Source organism: Leptonotus elevatus, chromosome 7 (assembly GCF_054856555.1).
Source record: "Leptonotus elevatus isolate MCC_2025b chromosome 7, RoL_Lele_1.0, whole genome shotgun sequence".
In the NCBI taxonomy this organism is placed as follows: Eukaryota; Metazoa; Chordata; class Actinopteri; order Syngnathiformes; family Syngnathidae; genus Leptonotus; species Leptonotus elevatus.
The window spans coordinates 6,081,044-6,099,164 of record NC_141245.1 but is presented as its reverse complement, the minus strand read 5'-3'; the positions used below and the strand labels follow the sequence as shown (position 1 = coordinate 6,099,164).

Here is an 18,121-nt window from a genome sequence, read left to right as displayed (position 1 = left end):
TATATATATATATATATATATATATGTATATATTAAAAAAATAAAAAAATAAAAAAAAAAGAGCAATGATGATGACATTTCCGAATGAACAATACTGAGCTCTTAAAAAAATAATAATAATAAAATAAAATAAAAAATAAGTTGAGCCGCTCGTATCTCAAGGCAGCACTGTACAGCATACACATACACACATAGCGAAGTGTGGTACAATAAATTCCTTTTCAGGACGTGAAGCAGGGACGTCATTAGGAAAAATGTGAGCTTTGGAAATTTGCAGCTGTGATTTGTCTTCATTTATGGACCGGATATGAAAACAAACAGTGCGGGCGCAGATGTGGCTTTGTGCCGTGCGTGAAGATGTTTGCGAGAGCGCTAGGCCACAAACATCAATCCCGTCCTTTCCTTCGTAAGCTTATATAACAAAACTAAGGGTGATTCGGGAGTTGTTATTGATTTAGAGCATGTTTACAGAGTGTGCAATGAATAGTAGCCACCACTCTGAGGCCTGCAAGCAGAAACTATTAATCAGTTATAATTAGACTAAACACCCTCAGGCTGTATGAACACACACACATACACATTCAGAGAAATAACACGATATCTGACCATGAAAATAATATATGAATGCTTGTGGTACCCAAACTCACAGAGGGGCCCTGTGTATGTAACCAGGATGAATATGTGGATGTGAAATTGGATTTGTCCAAAGCGCTTTAAGGCTTGTTCGCTTCGTCTTAGACGTTGTTAAACAAAAGTCAGTTTGTTACTGTAGCGGGGGGGGGCAGTGAGCGTATTAATACCCGCTGATGCAGCCGTCTGAACGTCAACAGTCGTCTGTAAGAAAGGCTTTTGTATTCACTGTCAATTTGGATGTCTGGTGATCGCCATTTGGTGGGCCTATTTTGGTTGGGGGGTTCACATGAGTGCCTTGAAAAGTACATAGTTGTCTCTGAATGGGCCTGAACTCTCGCTTAAGTGAATCACAGTCACTTGGCTTTTTTCACAAAATGACCAAAATAAACACAAAGACTCCGTTTAGTAACGCGAAGGAGAAAACAATGAACAAAACAGCCAGCATTTTCAGAATTTTTATTTCATTATAAATAATAATGATAATGTGCTTATACACATACATGGCCTTATGTTATACAACTTCATAGTACAAAAACACACATTGACTACAAGAAATGGTTCATTCTACCAAATATTCAAACAACAGAGTGCTTTCATGTGGGAAACTTGTTTTTCTTTTGCAGTTTGGAATGGTTTGTGACAATAAAAAAAAAATAGAAGGAAACGGAGACAGAATGGTCCCACAATATAATAACTTGAAAATTTTGCCTTTGTCCTTCCTAATGTAATTTGTTGTGTTTTAATCGTCTTATTAAAAGCACATGTGCTCTTCCTTAATGAATGAGCTTTGAAAATAGAGATCTCATCAAAGTGGATCCTGTTGGAATGAACACAGAAAGCAATACACTGTAGTAGTTGAAAAGCTGGCATATTGTTGGGGTGACTCAATTAGCTGGCTTTTTAGTATGAATAGCGTTCTTTGAGAAAATAATTTGTCCGCTTCAAAATCATGAACATAATTTAACTTTTTGTTCTTTTCCCAATAAAAAAATAAAAATGTGAAAAGATAGTCCAAAAGGACAAATGTTTCCTGAAATGATGTGTCCGACTGCGATATATGATATATTGCACTCCTGCTCGGCGGGGAAAACGCACGTCCATCTTTTATCTAAACTTTGCTGCTCTTTTGCTTTCTCAAGTGTTTTGTGGTCGTGACTTGTGACCTGGTGGCTTTTCCCCGCAAGAGAAAGATCTTTAAAAGGGTTTAAGCCTGTGATCGATCTTGCCTATCAAGCACCCACCCCCTCCCCTTTTTGTTAAAACCACTTCTCTTCTACTGCTCTCTCATCTGTCACTTTCCCTAACGTCACCCCTGACCTCCCCGCAAGGCCTCTGGACCACTACAAAAGGCTGAGATGTGTGCTTCGCCGTCCCAAACGTCAACGAGACACAGAGAGGAAGACAGAAGAAGAGGACGAGTGCTTAGTTGGAGGTTTAAATGAACTTCCTTAGCAGTACAGCTGTGGTGTATGTTAGCGTTCCCCGTGTTTGCTTTCTTTGCCTCTTGAATTTCTCTTCATGTGTGGCTTGTGTGGGATCTCAAATAAATGCCGTATAGATAAAATCAGCAAAGCCCGTTTCCTCCACCCCCACCCGGGAAGAAACGATTTGGGAGATTAATTTGGCATTACATGGAATTTCATACATCCTCCTGTGGTTTTTAAGATATGTAAACATGTTGCCTTGAGTCACTTTAAGAAAAACAAAACAAAAAGACACGATTGGTAGACTTCACTGAGAAGTCAAGATGGTCAGAGTGCCACATGTGCAGAACTGACCGAATTAAGCGCTGAAGTCTGTGCTGTCCATCTGCACTCCTGATGCAGAAATGTCCTCAGTGGATGAACAGTTTTTGGTCTGGTATTCCTTCTTGTGTTCCCTTCTTAGAGCTCTCTGTTTGTCCTTCACCAAAAAAAAAAAGCATGTAACGTCCCGCATCAGAGAACATATTCCATTTCATTTTGGTCCTGTCGACGAATGATCGTCTTCATTCTTTGTGGACTCGAGCTTTGGGTCAGGCGATCTCCGGCCTCAGATAAGGAAGGGGACCTGAAAAAGTACAAATACAAAAAAAGGATGAGATGTGCAGACACCAAGCATTTGAAATCAAATGTTGTAGAGAAAGATGATAAAAGACGGAGATTTACAGTTGTGCTCGACAGTTTACATACCCTAGTAATATGTAAACTTATAAGTGCACCGTATGGTAAGCAAAAGGCTCAATGCCCATAAAGTCCCAAATACTGAAAATGAAGTAGAGATGTGCATGTGAATTTTGGTGGCGATTCATATCATTTTTCTGTCATTAACCTAAGCGACGTTTAACTTTTGTACATTGTACAAGAGTATGTCAACTTTCAAGCACAACTGTATGCTTGGATGTATAGTTAGAGAGTTCACTAACAAATGACTGTTGTTAGTTGTGGGAATGCTGAAGCATTCACACATATGTTATTGTGATTTTTATTCTCCACACTTTTTTGCCGCGCAACACCTCCCACATAACACTTCTGATTTATACTGTTCAAATTTCGACTTGCTTCAAAAATTCACACCCCGGAATATATATATATATATATATATATATATATCATCTAATTCCACATTACTTACAGTATTTGCACAATTTAATTTCCCCATTCATTTTCAATGGGACTGACAATTAACTTTTTCTAAGTGCCACTTTCCACGCCTACTTCCATATATATAACTGATCATCATTGCCAGGTGTCCGACCGTACATTGCCAATATATCCATGGGGGAGAACCTTGGTTCAAACCCCGCTTGGACCACATTTTAGTAAATTTGATGGTTCGATACCAGCTGACTATCATATCAGGAAATGGATTATAATTTGTCTGAAATGATTATATCCCACCTTTGACAGATTGCAGTTCAAGTATTATTTTTATTAATTTGTAATTTAAAGCAACACTAAGGAACTTTCAGTTTACGTTGAATATGGCGCCGCCATATGGACAAAGTTGGTAACGTTATGCCTGAAGGAAGACCATGTTTCTCATGAGGACAAGCGCATTGCGTCATTTTTGAGCTTGCGGGATTCAAATTGACTTCTGTCTTTGTAACGAATGGGTAAAGGGGGAAGTAATGTATGCCATAAAGCAGTCAGCATATTTGTAGTTTTTTGTGTGTGGCAGTTTTCCTACCATCTTCCTCAAAGTTGTTTAGTGCCAGTAAAAATGATATAGGCCCCCTCAGGCCATGGCAAAGGTATCATTCAACTAGTTTTAAGTCGATGTTTCATCTTTTTTTTTATTAAGGTTGAAAAGTTCATTAGTGCTACTTTAATTACAAGTAAAAATTTGTAATTTTTACATAATTTATCTTTCAATTCACTTCATAAGCACATGCATTCAAATCTTAGCATTCAGCTACGAGCATTCAGCTTTTCAGCATTCCCACGCAATTTCTGCAGAAATTGCACTTTGTCTACTAGTAGTGTGGCCAAACAGGAGATTTGAGCAGCATGTGTGGAGCCAGACTGTAAGATCAAGTAAATTCCAGTTGGCGAATAAAATATGCAGATGGAGTCTAGTAAGTAAGTACTATAATAATGTAATAGTAAAATATCTAAGTGTTGATAAAATAAAATATAAACATATAAAATGTTCACACTGAATCTTTTTTTGTGTGTGTTTCCTTTGCTTTAAGAAATTTATCACTGAGGTGCACCGCACCCTAGGATCACAGCTAAGTGTTACGTTGACGTGTGAGTTTTATTTGTTCTGTGACCATGTTTGTACCTCAAATCAACAGTCCTCATTGGAATGAATGGAAATGCCATTAAAAAACACCAATATTTTTAAAATAGGAAAAATAACACCGTGAGCTAGAAAAAGTACAATTTCTGGAGAAATTGAGAAATGCTAATAAAAGCTGAATGAATGTGGAATGGTTGTGACATGCTTTCAAAGTAAATTTAAATATAAATTACAATCAATTGTAGATTGTAGATGATAGCGAATTATTCATCTTTTCATTGGCAGCCGACCGCATCGTAGAAATTATTTTATGGCCCTTGGCTGGCCTTACAGCCATTGTGTCCTTCTCACTCACTTTCGTAAGACTCATTGTTAGAAAAAAATATACATTTTGTAAAATACATGCAAAAAAATGGAAGGCAAGCAAACAAAAATAACAACAACAAACCACAGGGAAGTAACCACATGAACTGACAGTGACCGGATGTAGTGAAATTTTGCGGCCATTTAGTGGCAGAGTGTCTAAAGCTCACTCGTAAATTATATATATATATATATATATATATATATATATATATATATATATATATATATATATATTAGGGGTGTGAATTGCCTAGTACATGGCGATTCGATTCGTATCACGATTCATAGGTCACAATTTGATTCGATACCAATTAATCCCGATACGAATCCATAAATTGATTATTGCGTTTAGTTTTTTTACTCAAATTTGGAAAATACTAATCAGTAAACTTGTACATGTACACTGTAAGATTTGTATGAAAATGTATTTATCTATCTAAAAATTCAGGCTTATAACTGAGCCACTGCATTTAACAAACAGGTTGCAGTCTGTTTCATGTTTGAACAGCACTAAAATAAAATATTAAGGCTTAATGTTCCATTAATATAACATTCTTCCATGCTTAATGTTTGAATCCTAACCCTAAGTAAGACGTTTTGTTGAATATTCCCATAAAAAATTGAAGTTTAAAAATCTATATCGAATCGATTCGAGAATTGCGCGCTGTAATATCGTGATATAGTGCCGAATCGATTTTTTCTATATGTAGCACTGTGTTATGAATTATGAAGACCAAAAAGCCACAAACAAAATCTCGCTACCGCCAACCAGCAAGAAAAAATGTATTTCTGCTGTTATTTCAGCAATCCAGGGAACAATTTTGTGTGATCGGACTGCCATCTCTAACACTGGAACCCTAAGCAGCACTTCTAAATGCTGCCTCCCCAGCTGACCTCAGTCCTCACACCTGTTTCTAATAGCCGCCCTGCCAGAGGCTATTAAGATCCGTCCACCTCCAGAAAAGACCTTTCTTCTGCAGTTCCAAGCCCAACTGCACGCTGGTTATCCAGTCCCACTGATTAATCACATCAAGATGGACGGGTCGGGCTTGTGACAGTGTGTAGGCGTACAAGAACACGTGCTGTTCTGGTGACCGCCTTTGCGCTTTTAGGCGTGTTAACACAAACAGGCTAAAGGTTGTTCCCGTGCGTATAACCAAGATTTCTCATTTGGTCCATGTTGTTTTACCGGAATACTTCATAAAATGTTTTCTACTACGTTTTCTAGTACTACTACTACTACTATTACTATGTTTTCTATTAAGTGAGATATTCATTTGATATTCGCTGCCGCACAAAGTTACACGTGTTCAGACTTTTTGGCACATTTTCACGCTCTTTTAAGAGCCCTGTCCAGGGTTTGCAACAAGATTATTGGATGAGACTGATTGGTCAACCCCCTGTAGACCAAAATTGGAAACGCCGGCTGCTGTAATCATAGCATAACAGAAAACGACATTGCCCTGCGAATTCTGATTTGTTTGAAGTTGATTGCGAGACTTTCATAACAGTAATGTGAAATGAAACGACCCTCTCATGACTCGACAAGTGAATATTCTTTAAGGGCAAACACGCTAAGTAGGACTCTCAAGCCTTATTGGAGCTTTACTTGTCCGTGATGTGAGCTGACTCTACTGAATGACTGTGTCACAGTGTTGGGCAAATTACTTTTCAGTGGCAATCAGACATGCACAATTACCCCCAAAACCTGAGAATGGAGTGTGGTTGCAGCTTAACAAGCAGGACAGCAGCTACACCGACTACGTTTACATGCAGTCAATATTCGGGTTGAGGTCAACATTCCAGTTTCTGAAACATTCAGGACAACTCGTTTACATGCTTGAGTTACTCCCATATACACGGGCATTGTGCTCAATTGGAATACCCCGTTGGAAAGCGTGACGCACAGTCAATGTCATTCATAACACAAATAGAACGAGCTGGGTACTTTCGTTAATCGTCACTTCCCGTCGATGACCACCTCGGCGAGCGCGCAATGACGCCGACCTCGAAAAAAATACATGGACTGAGCCCCGACTGAAGCACGTTTACATCCGTCGATCGGGGTGAGGACAGACAGCCCTTCTTATTCCGTGCATTTTTGCGAGGTTTCGCATCATAAAGCATTCGTAGAAAATACGGAAGCACTCGGTGAAATTTGGCCATTGTCATCAACGGGAATTGAGAATTAACGGAAGTGCCCATCTCTGCAAATAGATGTCATTTCCGCTATTAACTCATTGAATCCCAGCCATTTTCATTGGAGCAACCCCCTTCAATGCCAGCCAATTTACTGGATTTTTACTTATCTTGCAAGGCCCACAGAATATTGTGTTCTATTGCTATATAAAAATGGAAACTGCATAGCAAAAGAAAGATTTGACAGATTTTTCTTTCATCAGAAAAAATGAGTGTATTTCTGTTTTTCCGTTCTTTAGTTATCAGCGTTAGAATATAGACAAGTTTTGTCGAAATTCCAATTCCTGAGAAAAAAAACTTAGAAAATACGCCAACACAACTTCGACTTTAACACTACTATTTTTTCTTTTGTGACAGCTCAAACATCTAAATCATGTTTTCGTGCAATAAAACAACGTTCCAAAAAGTGCTTTTGGCAACAAAATAACAGTTTATTGCACATAAAAATAAACAATTGACTGGTTTATAACTGCATCCAGTTATCCTTGGGTCGACGTGACCGGCAAAACAAGCCGTTAACCCCGCGGATGATCGCTCGGCGATTGCTCGTTGCGTTTGCTCGACGAACGAAGCGTCATTCCTTGACGTGCTGCAACTCCATGGCCGCCGTTATGCTTTGATGAGCCGATGAGGATGCTTTTTTTTAAACCAAAAAGCAATCCTGCAGGGTTAACTACAACACGCTAGTAGTGACAGACGACACTCCCAGTCCCAATCTACACTTCTTGCTTCTCTTCTTCTACAACAAGATCCTTGCGTGATACTGGCTGATCTTGTACTTGCTGCCACCTGTTGGCCGTTTCTTTTAAATAACATTGCAGGCAAGCCTAATCCTTCAGTCAGAAGCAGACCCTCCTGTACACTCTTCCATTAAAAAAAAAAAGCTCATGATGTATCCATACGTCATATGTATTGAGAGAGTTAACTTTTTACATTTAATAAAGGACATTATTATATTTACTAGGGCTGTTTAAAAAAAAAATCGATATTGATTAAAAATTTCGAGCCTGATATCAATTCAGAAAACCATGAATCAATTATTTTAATATCTTTTACAATCAATTAAGGCCAACATTTTTGTGTTTTCTTGAAATTTACTTTACATGAATTTAAAAACCATTTCTCACAATTATGAAAAACCTGACTTATTGCAATTCAGAATCTTTTTCATTTATATTTAAAGTCATTGAATTATAATTATGAAAATATTTTTATCTTGTCCATATTGATGTCAATGTTTGTGTAACACTTAAGTGATTATAACACGTGTCACTTTCATTAAAATTAAAGTATTTAACCAGTTACTAGTTTGGAATTTTAATGTTAATTTTAATGAGTTTTATCATGTTCTTTATCTAAGAAGAATTGATGTTCCATAGTGAATCAATAATGATTGAATTGATGTGAATCAAATTTGAAAAAATCCAAATCGAATCGAACTGAACTCTTGCGAATCGAAATTGAATCAATTGAGGAAATTAGAATTGATATCTAGCCCTAATATTTATGTCACTAACCGTGCTAAATAATGTAGTTATTTTCCTGAAGTAAAAAAAAATCTGAATTTGCCAATATTCAAGTTTTAAAGGGGTTTTGACGGCATTTAAACGTACTCGCTATGTAGACTCATAAACGATAAGTGAAAATGAAAGAAAATGAGTTGTTGGCCATTGTAGTATTAACAATGTTCTCACTTTTGTCAATTCATTCAGACCTCATATTCTTCCTAAAGGTCGTTAAGAGGTTTGACGTCAGGGCTCTGTGTTTGTGTGGGCCTTTCCCAAACTGTCACGGTGTTGGAAGTATTGAATTGGTCAAAATGACTGACAAAATATGACAATTCAGGGAAACAAGAACTCAATTAATTCCTGTTTGATTTAATTCAACATCACAGAGATGTGCCTCACTCACAACAGCTTGTGGGGCATTGTAATGGTTTATACAACCACTGTACTATTGGTATAAATTTCTTCAGACATTTTTTTTTTTAAACCAGTGTACTATGTAGAACAATGAATGTTGCACACGAGGCTTCATAGAAACAATCATGCGGTTTCCAAGTAGTCACTGACAAGAGTTACAAGCACTGGGACCTATTTTATCTTGTGGATATAAATATCTGTTATGGGAACACTGGGACTTTGCTGAAAAATACAAATAATTAAAATATGTATCAGCTGATCTTTGTTCCACAAAGCACAGTACACATTTGGTCTGTGATGCATGTCAAACAATTGATACGCTTTTTTGTTTTTGTTTTTCAAAAACAAGCCATAGATGGGTAAAACAAAAATGTGAGGAAAGAAAAAAAAAGATAAAGTAAAATCTATTGACCTTACTTTGTCCGTACTGGCCATATTGGTAGGACGCCACGTGGTCGACCGTGTAGCCCTGGGAGCTGTAGGTGGGGGGGCAGTAGGACTGGGAGCTGGGCAGGGAAGGCAGAGCTGACATGGAGGGAACACTGGTCAGGCCCTCCAGACCTTTGATGTGGTCCATGCGTTGGCTGCAACTGGCGGCCATGCCGGCAGGTGGTTCAAGACCACCGGTTAGAGGTGAGATGGCATAGTCGCTTTGGGGCTGATGTGGAACCCCACCGTGGTTCAGCAGACCCATCACCTGTTGGAAAGACAGATGAGAGAACACAGTTTTGAGAATAACGCCAGTCTAATATGTTGGGTTCATTATGCATGGCGGCATGTTTTCTGTTTTACGAAAGTATATAGTGTGATTTATAAAAACACAATAACACCAGTATGATCAAAACAGTATGCTACCAAGGACTGGATTATACTTCACATCAAAGTCACCAAATGAGATTTCAAGGGGTACCAACTTTTGTTTAGACATCCCATAATTGCTCCACTGTGCGTAAGGACTTCAAAGCCCGTGTGCATCCCCTGCTTATAATATTGTGCTATGCTCGCAATGACATGACCAACAGCCTGTTGTGGAGTCTCTTCCAGTCTTCCTTGACCTGGATCAGGGCATCAGTTAGGAATCTATGGTGCAATGTGCCAAGCTGGCAAAGATACGCAATGCTAGAGAAATCATCCAATAGACTCACAGAAAGCAGACTGACTGTGCTTTAATTATTTATCTACTTACAGTGGGGATTGAAAGTTTCAAACGGGGCTTACTTGTTGTTTCATAAATACGGTGACGTGCAGTATTGATGTGGTGTCTCGCTGTTGATTTTCAACTCAATTACAGATTGCAACACTTTATATGGTGTATTACCATATTTAATGAAAAACAGTAAGATACCCACAATGTTTCCCAGAATGCATTAGTGGTAGCTTATGGATGGATTAACATTAGTGTTAATGGAAAACTGTATATTAGTCTATTGTCAGAATGTGGCTGTTTTTATAGCAAAGTTTTACAGTGAGATAGATAGATAGATAGATAGATAGATAGATAGATAGATAGATAGATAGATAGATAGATAGATAGATAGATAGATAGATAGATAGATAGATAGATAGATAGATAGATAGATAGATAGATAGATAGATAGATAGATAGATAGATAGATAGATAGATAGATACCTGAAAATAAGCTCTATCTAAAGACAACAACTTATCTAAGGGAAAAAATCTGATCTCAAAAGAAAAACATCTGTAAGTTTGAATCTACTAAAACCTTAGAATACATTTCCACCTTGAGAAATGCGTTAGCTCTTGACCTGGTCTTTATTAGCGACACAATAATCAAATTTGGAGGACTATTCGTTGGCCGGCAAAGCACGGAAAAGAGCTGCAGGGCGAAGTAGTTCGACTGGTGTCCAAATGGGGCCGATAACACCGACCCCCTCGCAAGCGCACTCAATATTCCAGTAAAAATGGATAACCTGTTAATGAGAAATTAAGGCTGTGCTCCTCACCTTTTAACGATAGTGTAACTGAACCTGAAAGCTCTAAATGTATCATATCCACCCTACATCTGATCAGAGCAAAGGCTCGAGGCTCCGAGAATCATACTAATAAGAAGCAGGTATGCAGCACTATGTGTCCTCCTGGCCCTATAAGTGACATATTATTCTACATCCACTCACACACATGGTACTGCTTAAATCATTTCCAAGTAGGAGAGGAGGGACGAGTCCATGTTGACTTGGAGAGAGAACTGGTGTTTCCTCTCATGCCCTGTAACATTTTCCTCAGAAAAAAATGAAATTATGTTTGGAAGACTTGGTGGACACAGTAAAAGAACAGGAACTTTTGCCCCCGAAAATGTTCAGGATTCAGTAACCTACCGCCGCTATAACTGCAAAGTTCTACTCTAATGACACTAATGCATATACCTCTGCTTGTTACATGCCTTGACCCATCATGTCTCTTTCTGTCCCCAGAGCTTTTCCCTGCCTCATGAGAGGGCTGCTGACTTACCATTCTAGGGAATTTCATATTGTAACGCAGCCGTTGCCAGAGGGCTGAATTAGCGTATTCAGTCCACAGAGAAGAATGTCGGGATACGAAAGACGAAATATTCCTTCCCTGACATATGAAACATACAAATAAATAAAAAGTCTGCTTTCACTAGGGGGAATATCGAGGGAGGCATTTTAAGAATGCAATCACAGGACTTCCCTTGAGGCACAGGGTCCAGTGTTTGCTATGCTGTTATTGCACTTTCACATAAAGGAAAATGTTGATGCCAAAATTATGCGCATGGAAGCCAATGACAAAATAGCACAACTTTGCTTCACTCATTTCATGCCTATCCGTTTCCTCGGCAGGTTGAGGCACAAGGCTCTACCGCCTCACCCAGCAGTGAAAGGGCAACACCAGCAGTGAAACAATCGTTATAAGAGTGTCAAAGTCAAACATGACAGGTTCACGCACCTGCGGGGAGAGTCCATTCCCAATGGCTGGGTTCATTGGATTGACTGGGCATCCGGGGCTCACAAAGCTTTCCGAGAATCCTGAGAAGGAGTGGCGTCCAGAGGCAAGGCAGTAGGCAGAGTTTCCTTCACCTTGTCCTCCACCACCAGGCACTTGGTGGCCTGACGACGGCGGGAGAGGTTGTGGTCGATGTAGCGTGCTGGGCGCTTCTAAGGTGAACAAGGTTCAAATGTTATACTCTATCAGTAATTCTTTGACAGATTAAAATATCGACCTATGTGTTGAGACCTCATGTACCTTGTGCTATGGATGCAGAGGGATATGTGCTGTCAGAAAGCTGGTACGGACTTAGGCTGGACATGGCTGAAGGTGGGAAACCACCTGGGATCAAGTGATTAAAGGACATTAGCTGGTTGGCTCCGGCTTGCTTCCGCCATCTGGCCCTTCGGTTGCTGAACCACACCTAGTAATGTTGGGACATTGTTAGTATATGTGAGTGTTGGCTGTTGAATATTCAGTTGATACTGAAACACAGTGCGCTTGATTCAGATGAACGTGGGTTACAGAACTTCCAATATGGAGTGTTTCCTGAGTTAATATATATATATATATTAGGGTGTGAATTGCCTAGTACCTTGCGATTCGATCTGTATCACGATTCATAGCTCACAATTCGATTCAATACAAGTCTATAAGTCAATTATTGTGATTTTTTTTTCTCAAATTGAGCAAATACTAATCAGTAAACTTGTACATGTACACTGTAAGATTTGTATGATTTGTACTTCAGGCTTATAACTGTATTTAACAAACTGGGCCCAGTTGTTTAATTCTCCGTTATTTTAACCACTGTTTAACCATTAAAAAAAATTCTTAACCCGCCGTTAACTAATCGGCCGTTAATTATGCGTTGTTCAAAACACGGTTAGTCACGCTGTTTGTTAACGGCACCATCAAAGTTAACCATGCCGTTTACGTCACTGGTTAGCATTGATATATCCCACAATTGCTCTTTTTGTTTATTTTCGGGTCGGCGAAAGAAATGGACACTATCCAAACGACCCCTGGCACTCGGCGCAAAAAAAAATAAGCAGGAACTTTTCTGCTGACGAAGAAAACATTATTCAATCAATGGTTGAAGCAATTTAGGAGTTTTTGTGAAATAGTTTATTTAAATTTTTTGTATTCATTATATATTTTTTCCTACTGTGTGTATTTCTTAGTGAATATTTTGTGTAATATTTTTGCCAATATTTTTGTAGCGTATAACATTGCATATGTTTGTCTAATTTTGTTTCTCATATTTTTGTCAGTTTTTTGTCTAACATATTTGTATTTTTGACTGGTTTATATTTTTGGGTAATATTTTGATAGAATAGTTTGGAATTATTTGTCTTTTTGTATTTCCATACATCTAGTATGTGTGTATTTTTCATCTAATATTTGTAACTATTACTAATATTTGTAATTGTTTTAAATTAAAATTAATTTTAAAAAAATGAACTCAAAAATGTAACTGAAATAATTAGCCGCTATTCACAGTGTTGTTGCCTGTTTGATTATTGATGTGAAAGCAAACATCAAAGAAACATCACAAGTAACCTCTCTTTGGAATAACCTCCCACTAAATGTTGGGCAAGCCCCCTCTTAGAACTCGTCTTAAAAAACTAATTTGTATTCTTTCTCTTTTGACTCAGCATGAGACTTGGCATTGTATTACTACTAAGTGGTAGCGTGTGCCTAACTCTTCATCAGAATAATAATGTCAAAGTCAAGACCTCGATAGACTCTCTTTCTTGCGCTCAACAGGTAATATAAAGGCATCATTAAGCCACGAATGCAGAGTTAACCACACTGTTAAGAAGTTAGCGGTGGTCCTTAGGTATGTTAACTTTAACAGCAAGTAAACAGCCGGTTAAAGTAACAGAGTTTTAAACAAATAAATAACAGTGCCGTTAAATTAACCTTTGGTTAAATCTACTTAACCAGTGGTTAAAAAGATATAACCGAGTTTTGAACAACTGGTTGCAATCTGTCTCATGTTTGAACAGCATTGAAATCAAATATTAAGGCTTAATGTTCCATTAATATAACATTCTTCCATGCTTAAAGTGTGAAACCTAACCCTAATTAAGACATTTTGTTAAATATTTACATCAAAAATAGATCTTTAAAAATCGATTCGGCTGCATATTGGGAATTGTGCGCTTTGATATCGCGATATGTAGCCAAATAAATTTTTTAACACCCCTAATATATATATATATATATATATATATATATATATATATATATATATATATATATATATATATATATATATATATATATATATAAAGACCAGAGTGTGAGCCTTGTGTTTTTTCTTCTTTTTGTTTTCATCTAAGAAACTCAGGGCACTGAAAGGCGACCCACAAGGCTTCCTGTCCTTCCTTCCCCGTGTCGATCATTGTTGTGTTCATGTTTTTTGGATGGGCTGGGCAAATTACCCTTAGGGATTAATAAAGTCATCTGAATCTAACTAATGTTGTGGCCCATATGTGCATCTCTTACCTGCACCCTGGCCTCAGTCAGTTTAGCCCTTTGAGCAAGCTCCTCCCTGGTGTAGATGTCGGGGTAGTGGGTCCTCTCAAAGGCCCTCTCCAGCTCCTCCAGCTGCTCTGCCGTAAACGTGGTCCTACTACGCCGCTGTTTCCTTTTCAGCGGCAGATCAGGCTCTGACTCCACGTCTGAACCTTCATCTGAGTGACTCGCTAATCAACAGGAAAGACAGAAAAAACACTCAATATTTTCTCCATACATCAGATCTTTAAACGGACAAATAAGTAAAAAATGGTGACGCATCTTCCTCAGGAAATATTACAATTTATTTAATCAGTTTATAGTATCACAATGGTCAAAGAGACGGACTTGACGACCGAAATAAATAAGAGGGATTACACTACAGTATCCCCCCCCCCCCCCAAACACACACACACATTCACTGCAAAATGATAGTTTTCTTGTGGTCTTGTGGCCAAACAGAATTCCATTCAGGATAATTATTGGGAGTGAATAATCCCTATGGAAGAAAATCCCACGGCTCCGCAGGGGTACTAGTGGACTAAAAGCCACACAAAAGGCTAATTTGGATCTTGGGGCCATTCTTCTGTCTTGTGTGTGTGTTGGGGGGGGGGGGGGGCATGCTTGTGTGTGAGCATGAGAGAGAGAGAAAGTGACTATGCCAGATAACATACTGCTTATTCAGGTTACTTGTAGCCGATTAGAATCTTCACTTTACAGGTCCACACACCGATCTCAGGAAAACCTTGCATATTTTGTCATGTTTTTCATCGTTGTTATTTTTGTCATATTCATTACAATACCTGATTAAACAAAAATATTGCAATATGATATTCAGGTGATATCTTTTTATACTATCCATGCCTGTATGACCGACGTACTACTATGCAGAATAGTTAGCAAAATTATGCAATTTTCTTTTTGTAAATATAAAAAAATAAAATCTGACTTCTTTTATGTGTTATGTGATGTACAGCCTGACTGAGCAGCAGTTACATTATTGATTCTGATAGCCCTAAATTCTTATTTTTCTATCTCTACTTCACATCTAAGTTAATTTAATTGTGATGTATATGCTATAATCCAGCAATGTGTTTTTATTTAATACTTCAAACACACTAATGTATGACTTATAAATTCACCAAGGCCTTTTGTGTTACACCTAATTAATTCCCCTCTGCAAAGGCAATGTTTTGTGTGCAACACTGTATTTGTTCCCCCTTAGAAACAGCAATAAAATACAAGGCAATCCAACCAGATGAGGGCCCCTTGTGTGAAACTGATCCCTGCACCCCCTTTGGAGAGACATGCATTAGGGGCAAATTGGTAACAAGTCAAATATTTTCCAATGGGGGAGAAAAAGTATTTTTGCAGTACCATTATTGGATATTCCATCCGCATTTAGTTTTGAATGATGTCTAATCTAAAGCAACTTACTTAAAAACATTTTGGGCAGGTTGGCAAAAAAACAAAACAAGAGATGAAGCCTTTGTTGCATTAAGAACCCCCCACCACCACCACCACCACTAACACAACCACACACACACATACAGGGTTCCTAAAGCAGGGCCACATGGAATTCTTTTGGGCTCCCCCCGACTATAGCAGCATGAACGTTCCTCAGCATTTCACAGGGATTTGGGCCCTGGGAAAGTGGAGGTAGCTGGGAAAATCCTTCATCATTTTGGAATTACCTATTGGTTATAACTGCTACCGTTGCAACGTGAGCTAACCATGATCTGCCTCTAGTATGCCACAAAGTCCTGTGTGGGGAAACTCATTACAATGATCTTAATAAAATGAACATCTTAATTATTTGTGTCATAAATGGTAAGTCCCATCAAATTCAAATCATTCAGAGAAAATACAACTTTGCAAACATCTCTTTAAACAAGCAACCCCGACTCCTCCCTGTCCTCTTTCTCTTAACTGTCTTGCTTTGTCTCCCCCAATCGTTCTTTTCCACCCATATTTCTCTCTCGGACTCTCTGGCCCTTTGTTGTCGCAAAGAGCTGAAGTCTTTGCGGGCGATTTCCACGCTCCATCTGGGGAATCCGTCATGGCTCCCTCAGCCCTTCACAGTAGAGGGTTGTCACCTGCCCCATGGGGGAGCTGGACTGGGAAGGGGGTGCATAAAGAGGAATGGGGGGGAGATGGGGGCACAGCCAGGGGCATTTTAGCCCTCCCCCCCAAAGAAATCTCCTTCCTCCGGAGGAAACTGTACAAGCACCTAAGGGGGTGATAGGAGCATTGGGGTCTGTTGTTGCTGATGTAAATGCACCCGTGGGGATTGTCTTTCTGGGCATCTGTGTTGGTTTTTGGAAGTCGTTGTAAAATGTAGCATATCCATTGAGGACGAGTCTCCTGTCTCTCGCATTTGGGTAGGACGATTCATGGGGCTTCCCAAAACATCACGCGCCATGAAATAAGCACATCAAGTCTACAAAAGCATGGCATTGTATTTAATCAAGGATGAAATTTTGATTAAATAATGACAATCAAGAGTGCATATGTTTCTCACAAAAGACAATTTGATACAATTCTCAATATATGGGCAACGATAATTTAAAATGTAGCATTCAGTTCGGTTCGATTCAGAGGGTACGGCTCTATGGTACGGCTATAACTTTTGTCATGTTGGCATGTAGCACAAACGATCCAAGTTAATGAAATTCAAAGAAACAAGAAATCATCAGCAACGTCCAAAGATTTATATCTGGTGAATATGTCCCATACAAGACAATTCAATATGTATCTCGATACATGGAGCTGCACTGTTATGCATTAAGTACAGCTGAATGGCTCTCGGAATATCCTCAAGATTAGAAGTATTTCCTGAGATATCAAGGATGATATTGAAAGTGTCTGCGATGTTCACAAAAGTGTGGAATAAATCCTGTATCTACAACTTTTACGATATGTTGCCCCATGCCTTTCACTTACACTCATTTGTGTTTACCGAACCCTGCTGGACAACAACTTTGTTGTCACAGCTATTAGTAAAGAAGAGCGAGTATAAACAATTTAGCTGATCGCCACTTGGCCATTTTGGATTTAGTATCACCAAGAGACACAGTTGAACATTATATCATTCACGGTCCATACTTGTTGTCATTTGTAAAGCTTGGCTCAAGAACTCAACACACATACTATACATACACAGACTCTCAGCAGTAGTGCAAGCACATGACCACCTTTGTGCTTACAGCCTTCCCCCACTTGTACTTCCCTTTCATCATGGTCAGTCTCTAGATGCCTCCTAATTTGTTTTTGAGCGGTCAAGTACAAACAAAAACTCTAACCCAAGCTTTTTAAAACAGTTTTTGTCATCATAAGTATTAAAGTAGTTAAAAAGTCTTTAACTGAGATGACCTTTAAAAGAGTGACAAAGAGAGGATTCAACTTTTCCCATTTCTAGGACCTTTTCCAACTTTGTAAGCAAGTGATTTCAGCGAGCCCCATTTGCCGTCATTGCCTTGCTGTCCTTAAGATCTGATCACATCAATTTGGCAGCGTCACCCAGAATTGGCCAATCAAATTATCCTCTCGAGCCCACATATCGCCGTCTGCCAGTATTCATCTTGAAATGCTGCGCTCTTAGCCCCAGTAAACACTTGACTTGTCTTTGTATGTCCTTATACCAAATATTGTATTTAAAGGGAAACTTGACTCATTGGGCCATTTTCAGCAGCAAAAACTTAATATTTTGTCCCAGAATGAATTTGATAACTTCATTATTTTTCATGTACAATTAATACCTTAAAATACAAATGTTTTCATTTGCTGTCGA

The 18,121-nt window shown here is 38.7% G+C and overlaps 1 protein-coding gene across 6 annotated transcripts in view; it reads right to left on the bottom strand.

The window, feature by feature from the left end:
* Window positions 1-1,995: 1,995 nt before the first annotated feature.
* Window positions 1,996-18,121, bottom strand: part of pax3b (paired box 3b) — a 28,601-nt gene continuing 12,475 nt past the window's right edge. For 4 of the 6 annotated variants that reach the window (XM_086080437.1, XM_086080440.1, XM_086080438.1 and 1 more), the window contains exons 5-9: window positions 14,323-14,522; window positions 12,067-12,232; window positions 11,770-11,978; window positions 9,261-9,540; window positions 1,996-2,682 (exon numbers count right to left, since the gene is read on the bottom strand). In XM_086080437.1, the coding sequence (XP_085936563.1) occupies window positions 2,648-2,682; window positions 9,261-9,540; window positions 11,770-11,978; window positions 12,067-12,232; window positions 14,323-14,522 (890 nt within the window). In that variant the 3' untranslated portion in view covers window positions 1,996-2,647. Of the gene's footprint in view, window positions 2,683-9,255; window positions 9,541-11,769; window positions 11,979-12,066; window positions 12,233-14,322; window positions 14,523-18,121 lie in introns of all 6 variants that reach the window. The other 2 variants (XM_086080439.1, XM_086080442.1) reach the window with 1 other exon arrangement.